This window comes from Taurulus bubalis, assembly GCF_910589615.1.
Source record: "Taurulus bubalis genome assembly, chromosome: 19".
Taxonomy (NCBI): domain Eukaryota; kingdom Metazoa; phylum Chordata; class Actinopteri; order Perciformes; family Cottidae; genus Taurulus; species Taurulus bubalis.
This window is the reverse complement of record NC_136607.1, coordinates 1,892,714-1,911,651: the sequence shown is the minus strand read 5'-3', so window position 1 is coordinate 1,911,651 and position 18,938 is coordinate 1,892,714. Positions and strand designations below refer to the sequence as shown.

Below are 18,938 nucleotides of genomic sequence, written 5' to 3'. Positions count from 1 at the left end.
GAGTAGAAGTAAAAAGTCGTCTGAAAAATAAATACTCCAGTAAAGTATAGATACCCAAAATTTCTACTTAAGTAAAGTAACGAAGTATTTGTACTTTGTTACTTGACACCTCTGGTTGCTATCATCTATATGCCGATGATATCCAACTCCATGTCTCTGTTAAACCCAGTGAGGCCGTGAGGTTAACCAGCCTGATAGACTGTGTAGATGCTATTAAAGACTGGACAGCAGTAGACTGCTAACAACTAAATGAGAATAAGACAGAGGTTCTAGTTATTGCACCTGATGATGCTGCCCTTTGATCACACAGAGCATTGGTCCACTCTCCTCTGCTGTCCACCTAAAGCTGCGTAATCTCAGGGTAATATTTGATGAATCCTTGTTGTTTGACCCCCATGTGAAGCATCTAGATCTTGTTTCTTCCTCCTAAGAAACAATACAAAACTGAGATCTGCTTCATCTACGGCTGAATTAGAGATGATCATACACGCTTTTATCTCTCCCCGTATTGATTACAGCAACGCACTTTTTTCTGCCCTCAGTAAATCTGCTATAAACCGGTTGCAGGTCATTAAAAATGTGAGCTTTTGAGGCCGTAGCTCCAAAGCTCTGGAACGCTCTGCCTGCACAAATACTGTTCGCTGATTCAGTGAGGTCTTTTAAAAACAACTCAAGACTTACCTGTTGACGCTGCCGTTTGTTTAAATACCTGATATGACCCGCTTTTTTATTTTCACTATTTGTTTTAATGTGTTTTTTTAAACTGTCCAGCACTTTGTGACCTCTTTGTCTGAAATGTTCTTTATAAATAATATTATTATCATAATAATACACACTGGTATCTCTGTGAGCGCTTGTTAGCAGCTAGCCGCCAGCTCAGCCGTCGCCATGTTAAGAGCCGTTAAGAGGCAATAGAAACGCTCCCCGTCTCCTCCACAGCACTTTAAAGGATGCGTTATCTTGATTCAAGGCAGAAGGGTATTGACCTGTTTTTAATAATCCACACTGGGCTATTTTATTTATATTACATCATTATTTCATTTCTTGAATGTGAATTTTCTATGTACAGTACATCAAAATGTACAGGGTTTCCTTTCCATGTTGTTAAAACTGTTGAGGATGGAAAACAGAAGCAGAGGTTTCGCATGTAGCTCTGTTTTGTTTTGTTCTTGTATAATCCATCCTGGAGGATGAGCTCACACTCAGAGGATGAAGCAGAGCCGCCGGTGACGTGGCGGCCAGACCTCTGTCCGGCATGTCTTCGAGGAAGCGTAGTCCGTTTGCTCTTTGCCCCGCGGCGTTTCAGAGGCGTCCGCCAGCAGAGACACGCCCGACTGGTCCGGTTTCTTCCCGGCAGGCGCCGCTTCTGTTCAGCCGGAAGCTGTGGTGTGAGACGCGTCTGCCCTGCGCGTGCAGACAGACGGGTGTCTGAGCCGCTCCAGTCGCTCTACTGGCCGGTCTTCTTCTCCTTCTGGAAACTGAAGCTGGTCCGCCGGCTCAGCTTCCGCTGCTTCTGGGCAAAGTAATCGGCCCGAGAGGTGCTGGCTCTGGACTCCAGGATATAGTTCACCTGAAAATGAACATTCAGGACATATTTCAGGATGTTGATTTGAACCATCAGAAGCTTCACAATAAACACCATGAAACACCAAAGACATCCCATCCTCAAGAGGGCCGCCACCACAGTGACACGCCAAGGAAGACTCAAAGTCTGAACCCCAGACCACAAGCCGGTCTGGCGGACATTTAGAGTAAACGGTTTTCATCGCTGGATTAGCAGAGCTTTGTTAGCGGCTATCCTAAAAATAAAAACAAAGTCTACTAATTCTGCAGGGAGGAAGAGTAAGCAGCACAAATACCAGGGACTGGTATTGTTTTTGTGAACAATTGATATTACATTTATTATATCAATGCGATCAGACGGGTCACATGGAAGTGTGGACACACAAAAGACACGGCGTTCCACCTGGAGCATCGAACCGTGTCCCTGCATGTATGTGACACTGTGAAGCCCTCACAGGCACATTAGTAATTTATGATGTTGGGCTTTACAAAACAAACTGAAATTAATTGAAATGTAGTTCAAAGCAGAAACTCATTTGATATATTTTCCAGTGTTTGTTAATATATCAACTACATCTGCAATTGACGTTAACAGATAAATGATTGACAATATAACAAATATCAAATATATGTCTTTATATTTTTTCATGTGAAATATCACCTTTTTAAATGTGCAACACATTTATTTAATATAACACATTCTTCAGAACATGTCTGCACAAGATCATTCATGCTCTTAATGAATAACTTGGGTAGAAATATTCAACGACCAACGTCAGTCCATCTGAGAATGTGTGAGCAAACAGCAGATTAGTAGACTGAAGTATTAGTTTACATCCGGTGTGCTTTCTGTGTGAGTTTAAGTCTAATAACTCTCTTTTAGTTATGTTTTGGTCTCCACCAACTGAGGGAAATATCTCCGCATCTCTTGAGGTGCTGAACGCTCTGCTGTGTTCACCAGCTCGTCTCTAGTCTCTGGTCTCTAGTCTCTAGTCTCTGTCTGTGCTGGACAGGTTGAGTACAGGGGTTCATCACAGCATCTCCACTGAAAACAGCTGCAGGAAACGCACCGCTGCATCAGGCTGAACCAACACAACGAGCGACGCTATGACGCTCTGTAGAGCCGAGTGAGGCCGGGTTCACTGCTATGAGCAATTTTTATATAATAAAACTATATATACTCGAAAAAAAAGGAAGTAAAATAACAGAACGTTTAAACTGTTTAAAAGAGCTGAATTATGAGGAACTGAAGTGAAAACATTGCCTCAGGAAGCAGAACTCACCTTCAGCACTATTTCGTTGACGGTAGCAGCATCGGACTCGAAGAAGAGCGGCTTGTAGTCGTGGTTGCTGAGATAAGTGACCTTAAATATTGCATGACCTGCAAGACACGGAGGACAGAGTTTAATGAGCCAGACCATGGACACGCCCTCTTCCTGTCTGCAGAGGAGTCTCCTCTCCTCGGGGCCGGGGAAATCACTAGCAGGTCAAAACAGAGCACTTTTAAATAAACCCCCCAAAAGAAGAAGCAAAATGTCACGTTGGTTTGTCCAGCTGAATCCTATGGATTATCAGGAAGGTGCTATAATAAGAAAAGGATCAATAAGGTGGATTTTTAAAGGTTGGTTTAATAACAGCTCAACCAGGGAACAATGAGAGAATAGAAAGGAGATTTCAGTCCACAGCAGGACTTTACAAACTGTGAGCTAGAAGAGAAAGAATAAAAACATCTACAAGTCCAGAGAACTGGGAAAACTCCATCTGCTGCGTGAATATCGGGAAACATGATGGAAAGCTATAGAATAGCTACTAAGTGGACTAGAGCCGACGCTGAAGAGTAGGGCTGCCACAACGAATCGATAAAATCGATTATCAAAAGTGTTGGCAACGAATTTCATTATCAATTCGTTGTGTCGCGCGATTATTCCGCCGGGCAATAAGTCGCGGAGAAGAAGAAAAAGAGCGGAGCAGAGCAACTGGCCGGCCAGCGTTTCTGAGATCGGAGTGAGACACGAGAAAAGCTGAGGTTGTGATCTTCTCAAAAATAGAAGATCTTTGACAAGTCGAGTCTTGGCCAATCAGCGTCTTCATGTTCCTCAAACTTGTTTTTAATGGAAGCTAGTCAGCTTGCTATCGCGTTAGCTAATGTGTTTGGGTTGTGTATTGTCGTTAAAGTTCCGTTATGTTCCGTTACAGTTCAGTCTTGCTTGTAAAAAAACGTAACGTGATGAAACATGCCGTCACCCCCCGGTCTGGTTCAGTTCACGCTGTCACTCGTTAACGTTAAACCGGCTCACCGGCGGATCTGGCTGCAGGTTTTTTTTTTTTTTTTACTCAAAGTAGAATGAAGCAAATCACGTAGTTGGGCTTAGCCAACAACGTGACGTCGTGGTCATAAGAGACCCAGAATGAACGAGTTTAAGGAAGAGGACACTCTATATGGAGCAGTACAGCTTCCCTCAGTATTTCATACATATTGATAAAGCAGGGTATGTAAATGCAGCCTCTGGAGGGATCAATTACAGTAAAAAGGGCTCACATTTGGCAGATGTAAAGCATACATGTGTATGTTTTTAGTGTGAGTCCATTTTGTTGTTTTAATTAACAGCTCAGGGATGTTCAAGGAGCAACCTGTTTGTGCACTTTCTGAAGATGTTTTGCACTGTCACTTCTGTTTTTGAATAAAGGGTTGGAAATGAACGCTTTTTTGATAAAAACATTTTCTTATACGATTCATCGGAAAAATAATCAACCGATTAATCGATTATTAAAATAATCGTTAGTTGCAGCCCTACTGAAGAGTAGACTGTTCAATCCAAGGAGCCACGTTTACATCTCACAGTTCATGTGCTCATGAAACTGACTTAATCATAAGTAACAGCATGGCTATTCTAATCAGAGCACACTTGGAACGTGGAACTCACTGGGGCTCCTCTCCTCCACGAGGTCGCAGGCACAGAGGTGGTCCGAGTCGATGGAGATGGGTTTCTGTCGAATCCAGAACTTGGTGCTGGCCTTCTGATTGGTGACGGGATCGATCTCCACCTTCTCTCCTGAAATGCCTGAAGAAACAGGTGTGTCCGTTTGTAAATGAAGACATATTTCATACACTTAATAACCAGGCATTGATGGACTACATGCATCTAATCCTGCTGTGCAGGGTGTCTCAACCACTACTGGATGGACTGTTTGCTTCACTGCAACTACTCAGGAGTTTGAATACATTGGTGACACCCTTTGACTTTTCCTCTCATCAAGACAAACACTGCAAGGTGTCCAGGACTTTGTTTTTTGGGTTTATAATAAAATAGAGATAAAACAATAAAAAGCCAGACGTCGGCAGATGACATCATGCGCTAGGTTACGGAGATGACGCCTGCAGGAAGCAGCATGTACCTAACTGGACATCAGTGGTGAAGCGCAGCTTGTGGATCATGCTGATCTTGAAGGACTTGTAGTGGTGGCTGCTCAACATGTCCTGCACCGTGGTGATGTCGATGGGAGGGTCTTCCTCCGAGCTCTCCTCGCCCCTGGAGCCTGCAGACATGAGGAGGATCAAATCACAAAAAACTATCCACAACAACAGCATGATTTTAACCCGTGATCGATAACTCAGGACTGTGGCTGCAGAGATCATCGCATTTATTCTGCTGGTTGTTATTAAAAGGAGATCTAAAGAGTTTTAGTTTGAGATGTTTTTCAGGTTTCAGGTCATTGGCAGGAATAATTCTAAGAGACTTTATTGGGATAAACCTTTAAGAAGAGTGTTGATAAATCTATTACACAGGGTTCATACACATTCTGACCAATGGGTTTCATGACTTTAAACCAACTTTCCATGACCTTTGAGTAAATGTAGTATTTAAACTAACACTGAGAACACAAAGCATCCAGTAAACCTTAAATGACTCAAATGAATGAGACAATAGTTTGATTAAAAGAATAAACATTTTGAGCTTTGAGCTCTTCGTTACAACGTAGCTGTGGATCACGTCAGACCAGAGGTGTGCAGCCACTGAGGAGACGAGGCGGCTGTGGGTGACTCACTGTTTTCTCGGACCAGGCAGAACTCCAGGGTGCTCTGGCTCTCCAGGGTGGAGTCCAGGTCCACCGAGACGTTTGGCTCCGTCTGCTTCTCCAGGCGATACATGGGCCCTGCCGGAGAATGAGGGTCAGACCTCAGCCGTTACAGTTCTGACAGTTGATGATGATGATGATGATGATGCAGAGCTTCATCGGAAGGGACAGTTCTCATTTTGTATAAGCTGGGTCTTATTTTCAGTGCAACTTTTGGCCACCAGCCCTGTAATAATAATAATAATAATAATAATAATAATACTCAAACTCACTAAGTCTTGTCCAGTCGTTAGACTTGTCCGTCATAATCTATCATAATCTTTTTAAAGCCAATAAGACGTGTATTTAAAAAGGTGGCGTCTGTGATTCTAATCCAACACATAGAGGCGGTACTAGTTGTGTGTCATTTAAGAACATTAAATAAATATACAGGCCAGATCGTGCATTTATAAAAAGGGAATGGAGAGAAACGATGAACGCGGACCGTGCGTTTACTTTTCTGCATATGAATGAATCTGATTATGGAGATTATAAAAGGAGAAAACCCTGTTGCAGTAAAACCTGAGAGCACAGTGTGTGGAGAGAAAATGACTGAGGACATTCATAATGAAGCAGTGACGGGGGACAGGCAGAATATTTATGTTGGTCTTACAGCTGACGGAGACATAACACCGATTTACAGCCCAGTTTATTTTTAAACTTTTTATTCAATATACTTCCGTTTCCTTCCGTGAACCAAGACGCACAGAACCAATGTGCTGGATGAGAGACAACCACAATCCCCGTCCTTACCTGAGCCTTTCTGCGAGCCTTTCCTCTTCTTGAGAGCTTTCTGGAGAATCTCCTTCATGGTTACCTTCAGACTGTCCACGGGGATCAGAGAGAAACCATGAGCCGCATTTCTAAAATAGGGGGAAAGCAGAAAAGGTAAAGAATGCATCTGTAGATTTATCGTCATCATCAAGACAGACGAAATGTAGGAAACACGTAACTGCACCTGTCGCATTACAACCGTTTGCTCATTGTTAACATGGTTCAAATGAGAGGATTTCTATCTTTTAATGCATAGTTTTGAATATGAGCAGAACTCTTACTGAAACACACGAGTCATTTAAGTCCAGAGGTTTTAAAAATGTTTTATATATAATATTGTTTGGATAATCAGAGCCTGTTAAACCAGATTTGGTTCAGCCCTAATGCTACGTTCACAACCAAAGCGTTGCGAATGTTCGGAAAAACTTTTTCGCCTCTTATCTACTCGCGCGAATAATTCACAACTCTTTTGGTGAACATGGCATAATACCATTCATCTCTGCACAAACACAACACAGTGCAGATGGTTCACATCATGGAACTATCAAGAAAACACCCACCCACCCACCCATCCACCCATCCACCCATCCATCCACCCACCCATCCACCCATCCATCCCCAGGTCGTGGACGTGCATGAATACGTTCCGTATCTCAGACTTACATTCTGACAAACAGTGACTGTCTGGAGGCGAGACCCGGGGAGGAGTACTTCTCCACCAAGGCCAGAGTGCTGAAGCCAAACTTGTGGATGGGCTCGTTGGAGTCCAGCGGAGGGAAGTCCGTGTCCACCTCGCCGTCGTCCTCAGCGATGTGGAGGCAGTAGGCCGTCACGTTCTCACTGTGGAGACAGACGCGTTGAGTCAAACTTTACATTCCAAGAAAAAGGGTTGTTGGAATGCGTCGTCTTTCATTGTGGCTCACTTGAGTTTGGGCTCTCGGCACTCGCTGGTGTACTGCCAGCATATGAGGCCGATGAGGTCGTGCACGCGGGCGTTGGCGATGGTCACCACCGTCATCGGGTGGACTTTCTCCTGCGCCAGCTGCATTGAGAGGTAGACGTCGATCTTCTTTGTTGCCGTTGTGCCAATGTGGCCCTAAGGAGGAGAAGCGGGGCGGTTACAGAGTTAATGGGTCTTTGACACACAATGACGCGCTGATTTATGAATTAGTTTCTTTTAAAAGAAGATACCCGAAAGACAAGAAACTAAATGTGGAATGACTCACCTTGCCATCAAACTTGGAGTATTCATTGAAGGGGTTGTTGAGCTGCTGGGGACATTGCTCCAGCCGCAGGGAAAGGGTGGATTTGGTACCTGTTGTCCGCGGCCTGTCCTTAAAGTCCCGTTTCTCAAACAGGGACCCCAGATCCTCCACTGGACAGAAAGCATCAGAGCAATAAACACGTATTGTCAAGAACATTGGAACAAGGAGCTGCCTTCTTCCTGCAGGAACATATCCAGACAAATTAAAGGACTTTATGTCTGAAGGGAAGAACGGTTATAATATTGTGATCAAAACTAGTAAAGAGTGCTGGAGGAAACTGGAGCACTTTCTTATTACACATATATTTCCGTCTACATAAGTCTTTACATGAAGGCACAAAAGTAACATCCGTGTAAAACCAGATGTCATCGGCTCAAACCAGCGTTGCTGTTGAAAAAGGTTTAATAGATTACCTGACTGCGAGTTCGACCTCTCTTTCCATTGCACGTTTTTACATTTGATTTGGTTCTGCCGTTCTTTCCTTAACCTTTCGAGTCTTTGCGCTGAAAAGAAAAAAACAACGTTTACATTTCAGCCACGGGCAAAAAAGTTGCTAAAAGACTGGGCTAATAGAAAAATCCAGCATAATTTACTTGTGCTTTGGTTCAAATATATAATGAATATCTTTCATTGGGCCTGTGAGAGCAACACGAGAAGAGAAGGACATTTGTTTTCATGAAGACACACTTACTCTCTGCTGTGTCATATGCTGACAGATAGTCACACTTATATGTATAATACAAACACCAAGAGGAGCCAACACCAACATATCACTGGTACACTGTGTTCATCCCTCTGATCTTACCAGCAGCCCCAGGTTTCTCTCGGCTGTGTTGTTGGAGTCCTGATGAGACAGCCACCACAGGTCAGTACTCAATCTCACGGCTGAGAGTCTCAGAGGATCGGCTCTCTACCCACAACCCAGAACCAGACCAGCACTCCACCAAACGTAAAGCAAAACTCAAGGGAGCCCAAAAGAGACGTGCCGTCTACCTTTGGACTTCCTCTGTCACCAAAACCAGAATTACCTTCAAATGTAACACTTGAATATATCGTAAAACAGATTCACACTCTTATACACGTAATTACAATTTTAATTCATTTAATTTACAATTACAATTTTTTGTAATTTGTACACATCATATTACACCACCACATCCCAACTCAGACTCAGTACCATTGGAAGAGGCGACTACCCGACAGCCCAAGCCTTGGGGTTTAAGCCACGAGAGCCCTTTATTGTGCTTAAGGGGAAATGAAGCTGCAGTTGACTTTGATAAAAGTGGCGATCAGATGACAGGGCTCAACAACAAGGATTGCTCGCTTACCCAGGGCAAATAAAGTGGCACCTAAATCTAACATACCACTTGTAAAACTGGAAAGTGGTAATCTTTTCCAGAACCGATGATGGAAATAGCAATGTGAGCCGTCTCGCTTGCTCCTCATCCCGGTTGAGTTACACACACGAAGCACAGACCGGCCACTAGCCAGATAAAGGTGGCGGTGACCAGCTGAAGCATTTCACTGGTCCCGGACACAGGAGTTTACTTAGTTGGAGATAAGTGGATGTGGCTTAAACTCCAACTGTATGCATCTAAATAGTGATTAAACATGGCAAACAACGTTGGACGTTGTTGCTATTTGATAAGCATTACTGCATATATGTACATGCAGGTAGAAACTGACTCCTGGCCTACTTCCCCAACCAGGCAAGCGAAAACACAAAAAAACATTGATCCCTGAGGATATTTACTAATTAAACAAAGCTTTTTTTCTTTTTTCTCAAACAAAGTTGTTCCGTCAACAGTCTCTTTCATAATGGTGGGAGAAGCTTTTTCTTCACCCCAATGATCTGCTGGTTAAAACATACTGCTGTGTCGGGACACTTTCGGTCCCTCAGGTGCATCCATAACAGATGTAGCAGCCGTTCAGACCCTGACTTGTGTCCTCACTGCTAGCTACATCTGGCCCTGTGGCTCTCTGCTCGAGCCACGGCCGTCTTGATGCCGTCTCTTCAGGGGGCTGTGATGCTCTCCTCCTCCACACACCAAGTGGCTGAAGTACAGTATCCATTTGTTTTGTCACATCAGCAACTGACTGACAGATGGAGCCGCTTGTATTGACACATTGGTTTAACAGTAGCTGTGTTCCAGTTTGACCATCACATTGCGAGAATTAAAAGGCTGAGACGGAGATTGAGTTGATCAAGCATAGCGGTGAACAGTAACTGAGAAAGCCCGTCTGAAACGAGATAAAAGAACCACTCCAAAGCTGATCAAGAGATACCCGCCCACTACCTGAGCCTCTCTACCAAGATATAGTGGTAGACAGGATCAAAAGCAGCAATCACATCCAATATTACCAATGCAGAAACTATAAAAGGGAACTTAGAAATGAGGCTGTAGTTCTGGTGAAGTAAGGTTTAACACAAGAGTTATAGAGCACACAAGAAGGAAATAAAATAAATGAACAATCTGACATTGGCTGCTTGATTTACAAAGTATACTCAAGATGAATCATTGTAAATGTGGTCTGTGCTACTCACCTCACATCAATCAATAACATTCACACCGTGAACTGCAATCTAATCCCACACAATTAGACATGAGCCTCACTAAACCACCGGCCCAGATTAGACACACAACCCCCTTCAAACCACAGCAGAACCGGCTTTCTGGTCCACCCTGCCAGCCAGCCGGAGCGTGGAGATGCGCCTACCTGTGTTGGAGCGCCGGCGGATGCCAAAGTCCCAGCTGGAGGTGATGTCCATGGACTGGGAGAGGTCGCAGGCATGGTTGTCCGTCACGCTGCCGTCTCCCTCGATCAGGGGGCCCGACCCCGTGGACCCACAGCTGCTGCCAGGTACCAGAGCCAGCTGGCACTTCTCCAGATCCACATCCTGGTCTATTAGTACCATCTCACACATCCCCGTATCATCACTGGTCACGTGGGACTGTCTGATGTGGGCCAGAATAATGGCCGGGTTGTCCAAGAAAGCCATTTCCTCTGCTTCGGAAAGTGGCCGATATCTTCGGATGGTTTCTCTTGGTCTCACCCTCTCGCCTGTATTCCAGAGGATCCCGTTCTCTCTCCTCTCAGTCTCTCTCCGAGAGTCTGAAAGTAGTGGCCGATGAGAAGCGGAGAGCGGTCATCTTTTCCATCTTCTGATTATTCCCTCTGCACCAAGGCAGGAAAGGTGCCAGCACCTGTTTGGAGCGAAAATAACAGGTATTACACAGTGTGGGAGGGAAATGGTCAAATTAAGCCTGAGATTTGAAGCCAGATCTTTGTAAAGTTAACAATTGTAAAGGCTTGCAAGTCCCAAACTGCAGGGAAGTGCTATACTTGGGCCGGACATTTCATAATTCAAGCCACGGAATAAAATAACATTTAACATAAGCATATAGTTTATTTGATGCTTACATTAAGTAGGCTTTGAGAAAAACAGAAGTAAAGTGGCGCCGGATGAAGACTTGGCCTCCAGGGAGGTTCTTAATGCCGGCGTGTAAATCTGCACTGTGACTTGGAAGAGTAAGAGACTATTAATACACCTTATAGATCCTCTGCCATTCAACATGTCACACCAGGTGATGTCACTGTCTCGGACCCTCCATGCTAATCTGACCAGTTTGTGATGTACTGTCACAATACTGACATGTCGTCTAAGACTCCGGTGCGAGTCGACCAGTAAACAAATGACAACAAATGACCTCTTACTACAAAAAAGAGGAACCGAGAGTCCCGAGTGTTGACACTGAACACAAAGCTGTTGGTGATCAACACCCAGATGAGAGCGGTGAATGAGGGCAAAACAATGCCGTCCCCTGGGGTTACACCAGCTCTAAGGTTAGCACACAAGCAGCACCAGATGCCCAGACACACGCTGTTAGTCATCGAATGACCTGTATTTCATTTCGCAGAGCCAGTTATCACCACAAAGGCTTTCCCCGACGGGTGCTAACGGAAGCTAATGCTAAGCTGCAAAGTTTCTAATTTGTAACGCTTAATTTGTTGTTTTTTTTTTTAGACAAACTATGAACGTGCATGTTTAGCGCTTTGTGGTCAGCTTCTCGAAAATAAGTGCTTAATATGTTGCACTTAAATCCTCTCCCCGAACAACCCAATTAAAAAGCGACGGCTCCCCGGTAACGGTCAGCTAACAGCTAGCGTTAGCTGAGCTAGCTAACGGGCTAACTTTAAACCCCTACACATTAGCTCTCGTTAGCCAAGTCGCTGCTGTGCTCCTCGGTATTCTGTAAAAACATGTAGTCACGGATGTCAGTGCGGGTTGCGTTGGCTTTATCTAGTTAGCTCGTCCGCTTGTTTCGGCTAACACCACTGAAGCCTTCTTTGTTTGGCCGACTGCGGTTTGGGCTAGCTGCTAGCTGTTAGCTGCTAGCTGCTATCATAGCCTCCCAGAGTCACTGTTAGTTAACGTTCGTTTGTGAGGCTGTCCCACCTTTAGAAGTCACATCCGATCAGGGACCGACATGTCCACATTGTCCCAGTATCCATGCCCACTCCCAGTAGTGACACGAACTCTTCCCACTAGTAATATGCACTGTAGCGAAATCATAACACGACTGCAACCCGGTGCGATCTGCTGTGCTCGGGCTCAGACGAGCAGCAGCGAAGCAGTTTTAGTTCCGGTCACTTCTTCTTCTTCTTCTTCTTCTTTGGGGTTCCCCTTCTTCCTCTTCTTCGGTGTTTATTTGCGGTTGGCAAGCCCTCTTACAAATGCTTTACCGCCACCTACTGGACAAAAGTGTTGAGCAGTAGATTGCCTGGAAGAGAACACAATAAAGTAATTATCTCTATTGTCTGTTGCTCTTACGTATTTCATTATGAGATTGTGTACTATCCTTGATGATCCATAACAGAATCTCCAATATAGCATAATGTTTTCCATTCCTAAAAAGAATGACCTTCTTTCTTTGTCATATACCCATTCCATTGCAACCCAATATTTATATAATATAATAATATCATATATATATATATATATATATATATATATATATATGATATTATTATATTATATATTACAATGTATTATATATATTATATTATATATATAATAATAATAATATAATATACCTTGGGCTCCTGCTTCATATTTCACCAACTCCAACATGTTTTTGGGATACTGTGCAGATGTCTTCCTGTGCTACTGAGGTTACAATATTCTTGTCAAGTTGTGTGCATTATGTCCATTATGATGTGTTAACCTCTGCATTGTTTTGTATGACAAATACCTGTTGTTTTAATGATTGATTAATCATTAGCCTAAAGCGGTTACTACACTGGATTGGTTATCTCACCCATTGTAATGCTAACATTATTCCAATTAATTCAGCTGAGCAGCTGATCTGATATTCTCTCTTTCGCTGCCTTCTCATATGAAGAAAGCAGCACCTGTATGGCCGGTTCTTTCGACCCATACGAAAAGATCTTTACTCTCGATAAAGTGTGTTGATCAGTTTGTTTCCCGTGCATTAGCCATGGCTCTCCTCAATTCAAATAACTCAAATGGCAAATATATTTATTCTCCTTCTTTCTGTACTTCTGGGTGTTGTGCACGGTTATTTTCCTCTTCACTGCTTTTGGAGACAGACTTCCTGAGCCGTGGACTTCATGTCTTTGCTAGAAGTTCTGCCTTTTTTCTACATTTTGAGATCACAAAATGATTCCTTATGCCACTCTTTTTTGTAATCATTCCCATACATCAGACGGCTGAGCTTCTCTCCCGATCATATAAAGCGTTGTCTCAATATGCACGTTTTGCTCTTCTAATCGTTTTCTGGACTGTTGCCGCAGCTCTTTTGTAGAGTGCCTCAAAGCATCCATTGTGTTGAGCTCTTAGCTGTCTAGACGCTCTTTCTTATTTAAATTGCTTTACTACAATCATCATCCATTTGCCTCCTGCACTCTTTTCTGCTGTCTGCATAAAGGCTGAAACCAGCTTTTTATTCATTTCTTCCACAGTTGTTCTTTTCTCTCCTCTAGCACGACACAGCGAATACATTTATGCATAGTTAGTAGTTTCTTCCATGTTATGCTACTTTATACTTCTACTTCACAACACACCAGAGGTGTACATACCACTACATATTATATATTACATATTATACCACTACATATGACACATTTTAAAGCTTTAGTTACTCGTAACTTTGTTTATTTACATTTTCTATCAATATGTAATGTGTTATTATAGGTTAAGCCACCCAGCAGCCTGCAACACTGAAATGATTAGCACATCAATAATTATAACTCAGTGATGTATATCCTCTGAAAAGAGCAATTCTCTCTAATGAATCATTTTAATTACTTTAAGTAAATTTGGATTCTATTACTTTCAACCCTTTATGTAAGATTATGAAAGTTGGATTTATATGGATTATACTGGATTTACATTTCTACACTTTAATTTAGACCTACTTTGAGATAATCAACCATCATTTAATATGAATTAATATAATATATATAATATAATGAATTAATCTTCACATATTAACACCCTTTTTTTATGAATGCAATCACCAGAAGTAAAAAGCCAATGTTCAGAAGTAAGAAGCTAAGATTAGGATAAACAAACTTCACCACGGCCATGTTTTCTAGTCTCGTTGAGCCACTTGTACTTAAGAGCTTCACATTTACAAGAGGGTATATTTACTGAAGTGTTTTATATCAAAGAACAAAACGTTAAAATATCTGAAGCTTGTGTGAACAGACCTCATTCAGACATGCAACCAATACTCCATTCAAAAGACCATCGACTACAGATGAGGGAAGTGGACCTGCAGTAATGCTAACTGATGGGCAGGTGGCACCTTCATGGTAGCTCCTCCCACCAGGGTGTGAATGGGTGAATGAGGACATGTAGTATTGAGTGGTCTGAAGACTAGAGGCTCTATACAAGGGCAGTCCATACACTCTATACCACTGGAAGGATTGCCAGCAGGAGAGCGATGATAGTTTTGTGCTCCGGGATGAAAGCGATCAGATGACGGATCTCATCACAGGTTTTCTGCTTGCAGGCTGAAGTGATTGTGTGTGCAAGCAGAGGTATTCTGGGATGAGAAAGCGCTCGCAAAAGTAATATCTGTTGGATGCAGCCCATCCACACGCAGCTCTGGTACGCACCTGAAGCTAGAAGCGATACTTCGGTACCAAGTAGATGCTAACTTTTATTTTTACCTGTACCCCAGGAACCGTAGGGCTAAAGAATGACGCCATGCCCTAGTTTCAAGAGCCATTAATCAGGTCTTTGCTGAAGAAGTGAAGAGCAGAACGCATACGAGAGGAAGGAGAAGGTGCTGAGATATGAGATATGTTTCAAATCCTTGACGAAGACCTTTTTAAATCTTGGATTCTATAACCGAGTGGAGAGAGAAGATATATACGATGTAAGCTCTGATTTATATTCACCACCGAAATGCTGCTTTGCTGAGGACACATGGACTGATGAGGAAGAGGAAGAGGAAGAGGACGAGGCTGTTGAAAATCCACATGCTGGGTTTCCTGATATTCACAAGATCACAAAGACCCTCTGTGATCTCTTCAACAGTCACATCCCTCATGGTATGTTATTCAGAACCAGTTAGAAGCAGGACTTACTGGACGTGATAACACGCTCTAATGGACGCCGAGTCACTCCAACCCGGTCACCAAGGTCATCCAGACGACCTGTGGAACTGCAGCAGCGTCTGGCTGAGGAAACACGTGGCAACCCGGCACATTCAACCCCTCAGACGTTAAGACATCTGGTGTGTGTCTATAGAGCAGATCTGCTTTCATACGCGGAAAATACAAAGATACACTTATGTGTGCCCGATGGAAAAGTCACAGAGGCCCCAGAAATAGGAACAGTTTTGATCATTTCCTGTTCAATACAAGGAAAGTAACTGAAGCCTGTCTGGACAGCGGCAAAGATGACTGTCCCACATTGTCTTCAGAGGTAACAGCCGTCCCATCATTGGAACCAATCATCCGTATCCTGCTCACGGTGCTAAAACAGTGAGGAGTCAACCAACAGAAGAGTGTTGCCAAATCTGCATGTTCTTCTCATCTGTGGGGAAAGCCATCTCCCATATCTGCAGCCGTCTCTGGCTCGCTGTGTGAGGAAACACCTGCCGAACCGGATCTCTTCAAAAGTTGAGGAAATGTTTTAAAAAAAGGTTACAAATATTGTTGGGCAACCTGCAGTTTATGTGAGCCTCTGATCAACTAGAGCCCTGATCTGTCATGTTCAGCTTCAGCCTAAGAAGACATGGCAGTGCTTCACCGGCCGCAGTAACACGCTGTGAGGCCCTGCGGTGAGGAGGCCTCAGCCTGACACCCCGATGTAAAGTCGAAGGGTGAGGACGCAGATAACAGGATGCAAGGCGGGAAAACGCTTAGAGATAAGATCTCAAAGAGACCCAGGAGGCCGAGCAGCTGGATTGCAGGATTCTCAGGGTTCAGGGGTCATACATTAGAATAAGGAGAGAGGTTAGGGGTCCTGCTGTGTGACAGGGAAATGTGTTCTGTGTGGTTTGATGTCTTTAAAGGTTAAAGTGGTTATGTGTGTTTTATTTCTTTAATATAATCTAGTGATGCTCAGGGTGTCGGCTAGAGTCCAGTATATTGAGAAGATGCTCTGCACATATAATCACTGCTTGGCAAGTTTTACTGTGTAACTTGAAAAGGTAAAAAATGCTTGTGTTTCTTCAAAGAACCTTTGTGGTAAAGTGATGTTAAAATGTTCATTTATCCCCTGTACATGTGAGAGGGTGAGCGGAAACAAGGCTGATGAGATCGGTGTGAAAAAAGGAGAAGTCACACAGGAAGCGGGGGCTTTAAGAAAGCCTGTGATCAGCACCTCTGAGAGGGGCAAGAGAGGACATTTGGGGGAAAAGCAACGTTTTTAGTTCAGTTGTGTTGGAGCGAGGAAGGTGAAGAGTCGCAATACTTAGGTGTAGTTGAATCAATTAGTTTCTCACACTTTCAGTAGAGCCTCCGTTCTCCTATCTTCTCAGTTTTCTTCTAAGTACCTTCGAGGTTGCATTTGTAACTTGTACATCCTTTTCCATCTTTGTTCAAATAAATATTGATTGATATCGAGCGTCCGTTGCTCCTTTTCCATCTTCTTCAATGGCATCGAGCCACCAGAGAGCCGGAGGCAGAGCTTCACGACGACCCGCCCCGACAGCCCCCGAGGTGAGTTTGAGGTTCATCCATCACGGCCACACACACCGATAAACACACAGGACACACTCACATAACAGACACATATTGGTGTAACTAACTAGAGAGAGAGTTACGGGGACTGGTTGACCTCTGACCTCTATGGGCGGAGAGAGGGTTTAATAGGAATTAAATGTCCTTGCAAGAGTTTGTAATAAATGTATTATTTTTTGTAGTTTGATAGCAGCCGAGCCGAAAGCATAAGATAGCCACGGTATAGTCCGTCTCTGGAGAACCGGGCCGTGTGAGACGGTCAGATCTCGTGTTGCTTGGTGACTTATTTTACTATTCAGTTATTTTGTGTTCTGAGGTTTTTGGTAAAATATTCTAACTTCTTAATTTAGAACCAGGTCCTCTTCCTCCACGTGCACGAGCCCAGTGTGGTGAGAGGTGACACGTGCATGAAAGCAGATCCGTTCTACAGATGTCTTAAAGTCAGAGTAGATGGATCGTGACGGTTGATTATCCTCGAGGCTTTCCTTGGGTTATGTGCTGATTTGTCAGTTTAACAAATAGAATTCAATGTCATTCAATGCTCCGTGTAAAATACTTTTGTTAGACTGACCAGGCAGATATCATTCACAAGCAAAGTAATAGTGTCAGTCAACCTGAGGGATAGCTCCAGTAGAAACGGAGAGAATATTGAGATGTGTAATTTGTTCATGACTGAGGCACAGAGGTCAAAATAAATGAATCAGGATACTTCATCCTCCCCGCCTGCTTTCCTGCAATCGATATCTTGAAGCGTTTCCCTGAAAGCAGAGGAAGTGAAGGCCTGTCGGTGAGCTGAGTGGAACAGTAAAGCTCATGTTGAAGCAGATATAATACACCGTACCAAACGGATTCCCAGCAGCAGCACTGTGTCTCTAGTGCATGGAGTCATTAAACTAAACGGAAGAAGGAATACATAGAGGATTTCTTTTTATTTACATTTCACGCTTTCCAAAATTCATACAGGTTTGTAAATACATTGTTCTATATTTTAAGGACGATGTGCATTTATTTCTGAGTTGCCTGAAAGTCACCCGGTTACCGGGCCACAGCCCAGGCTTTGACCATCATTGAGAGTTCTGTGGAGAACCAGGAGCTTGGTCTATTTAACCCTATTTGAAATGTGCATTCTGAATGACAAGTTTTTATTTTGTCCATTATTCCCATGACACTTGGACATTTGGTGTTTCAGAGGTGTGATGTAAATAAACATACAACCAGACCTCTCCCTCCTCAAACTCTGTCTTTTCTGTACGTGGGTTTTACTGTAAGGAAACATCAGAACATGTGTACTCTCTTGAAGCATGCAGGTTTCTGTCATACCAGGATACGGGGTCAGTCTGTGATACAAGAATTATGTTCATCTACTTCTGATACAACACGTTAAAGGGGTAAAAAAACTGCAATATGACTAAATCTATATGTGATATAACATATAATGACTAAATATATTTGATATATTATAATGCAATCTATATTTTATCAAATTAATATTTGATATAATATAATACAATATATAAATTATCAAATACAATCTCTATTTGATATAATAAAATAAAATATAAATAATATAATACCATAACAAATGGACTCCATGATGGAGGAGCAGAGGATGACTCCATGATGAAGGAGCAGAGGATGACTCCATGATGGAGGAGCAGAGGATGACTCCATGATGAAGGAGCAGAGGATGACTCCATGATGAAGGAGCAGAGGATGGACTCAATGATGGAGGAGAGGATGGACTCCATGATGAAGGAGCAGAGGATGGACTCAGTGATGGAGGACAGAGGATGGACTCAATGATGGAGGACAGAGGATGGACTCAGTGATGGAGGAGAGGATGGACTCAGTGATGGAGGAGAGGATGGACTCAGTGATGGAGGAGAGGATGGACTCAGTGATGGAGGACAGAGGATGGACTCAGTGATGGAGGACAGAGGATGGACTCAGTGATGGAGGACAGAGGATGGACTCAGTGATGGAGGACAGAGGATGGAC

At 43.3% G+C, this 18,938-nt stretch overlaps 1 protein-coding gene across 3 annotated transcripts; it reads right to left on the bottom strand.

Annotated features, from left to right (window-relative positions):
- Positions 1 to 979: 979 nt before the first annotated feature.
- Positions 980 to 12,293, bottom strand: mapkap1 (MAPK associated protein 1). Of its 3 annotated transcripts, XM_079235093.1 has the most exons (13): positions 12,178 to 12,293; positions 10,437 to 10,924; positions 8,524 to 8,562; positions 8,132 to 8,221; positions 7,680 to 7,828; positions 7,377 to 7,549; positions 7,117 to 7,293; positions 6,433 to 6,542; positions 5,611 to 5,718; positions 4,960 to 5,100; positions 4,488 to 4,625; positions 2,847 to 2,944; positions 980 to 1,570 (listed from the first exon to the last, which is right to left on the bottom strand). In XM_079235093.1, exons 2-13 carry the CDS (start codon positions 10,717 to 10,719, stop codon positions 1,448 to 1,450), a joined length of 1,629 nt encoding a protein of 542 aa, XP_079091219.1. In that variant the 5' UTR covers positions 10,720 to 10,924; positions 12,178 to 12,293; the 3' UTR covers positions 980 to 1,447. The 3 variants fall into 3 exon arrangements, 2 of the variants coding, with proteins under 2 accessions (XP_079091219.1, XP_079091218.1); XM_079235092.1 differs by lacking the exon at positions 8,524 to 8,562; XR_013771209.1 differs by lacking the exon at positions 8,524 to 8,562 and having other exon boundaries at positions 1,436 to 1,570; positions 4,965 to 5,100.
- Between the last annotated feature and the right edge of the window lie 6,645 nt (positions 12,294 to 18,938).

Excerpts from the sequence above, each read along its gene's own strand:
- mapkap1 (XM_079235093.1), bottom strand. The coding sequence starts at position 10,719 with ATGGCTTTCTTGGACAACCCGGCCATTATTCTGGCCCACATCAGACAG. Across the intron at positions 7,550-7,679 it reads ACTCCAAGTTTGATGGCAAG|GGCCACATTGGCACAACGGC; the intron begins GTGAGTCATTCC and ends TCTCCTCCTTAG. Across the intron at positions 4,626-4,959 it reads CACCACTGATGTCCAGTTAG|GCATTTCAGGAGAGAAGGTG; the intron begins GTACATGCTGCT and ends CTGTTTCTTCAG.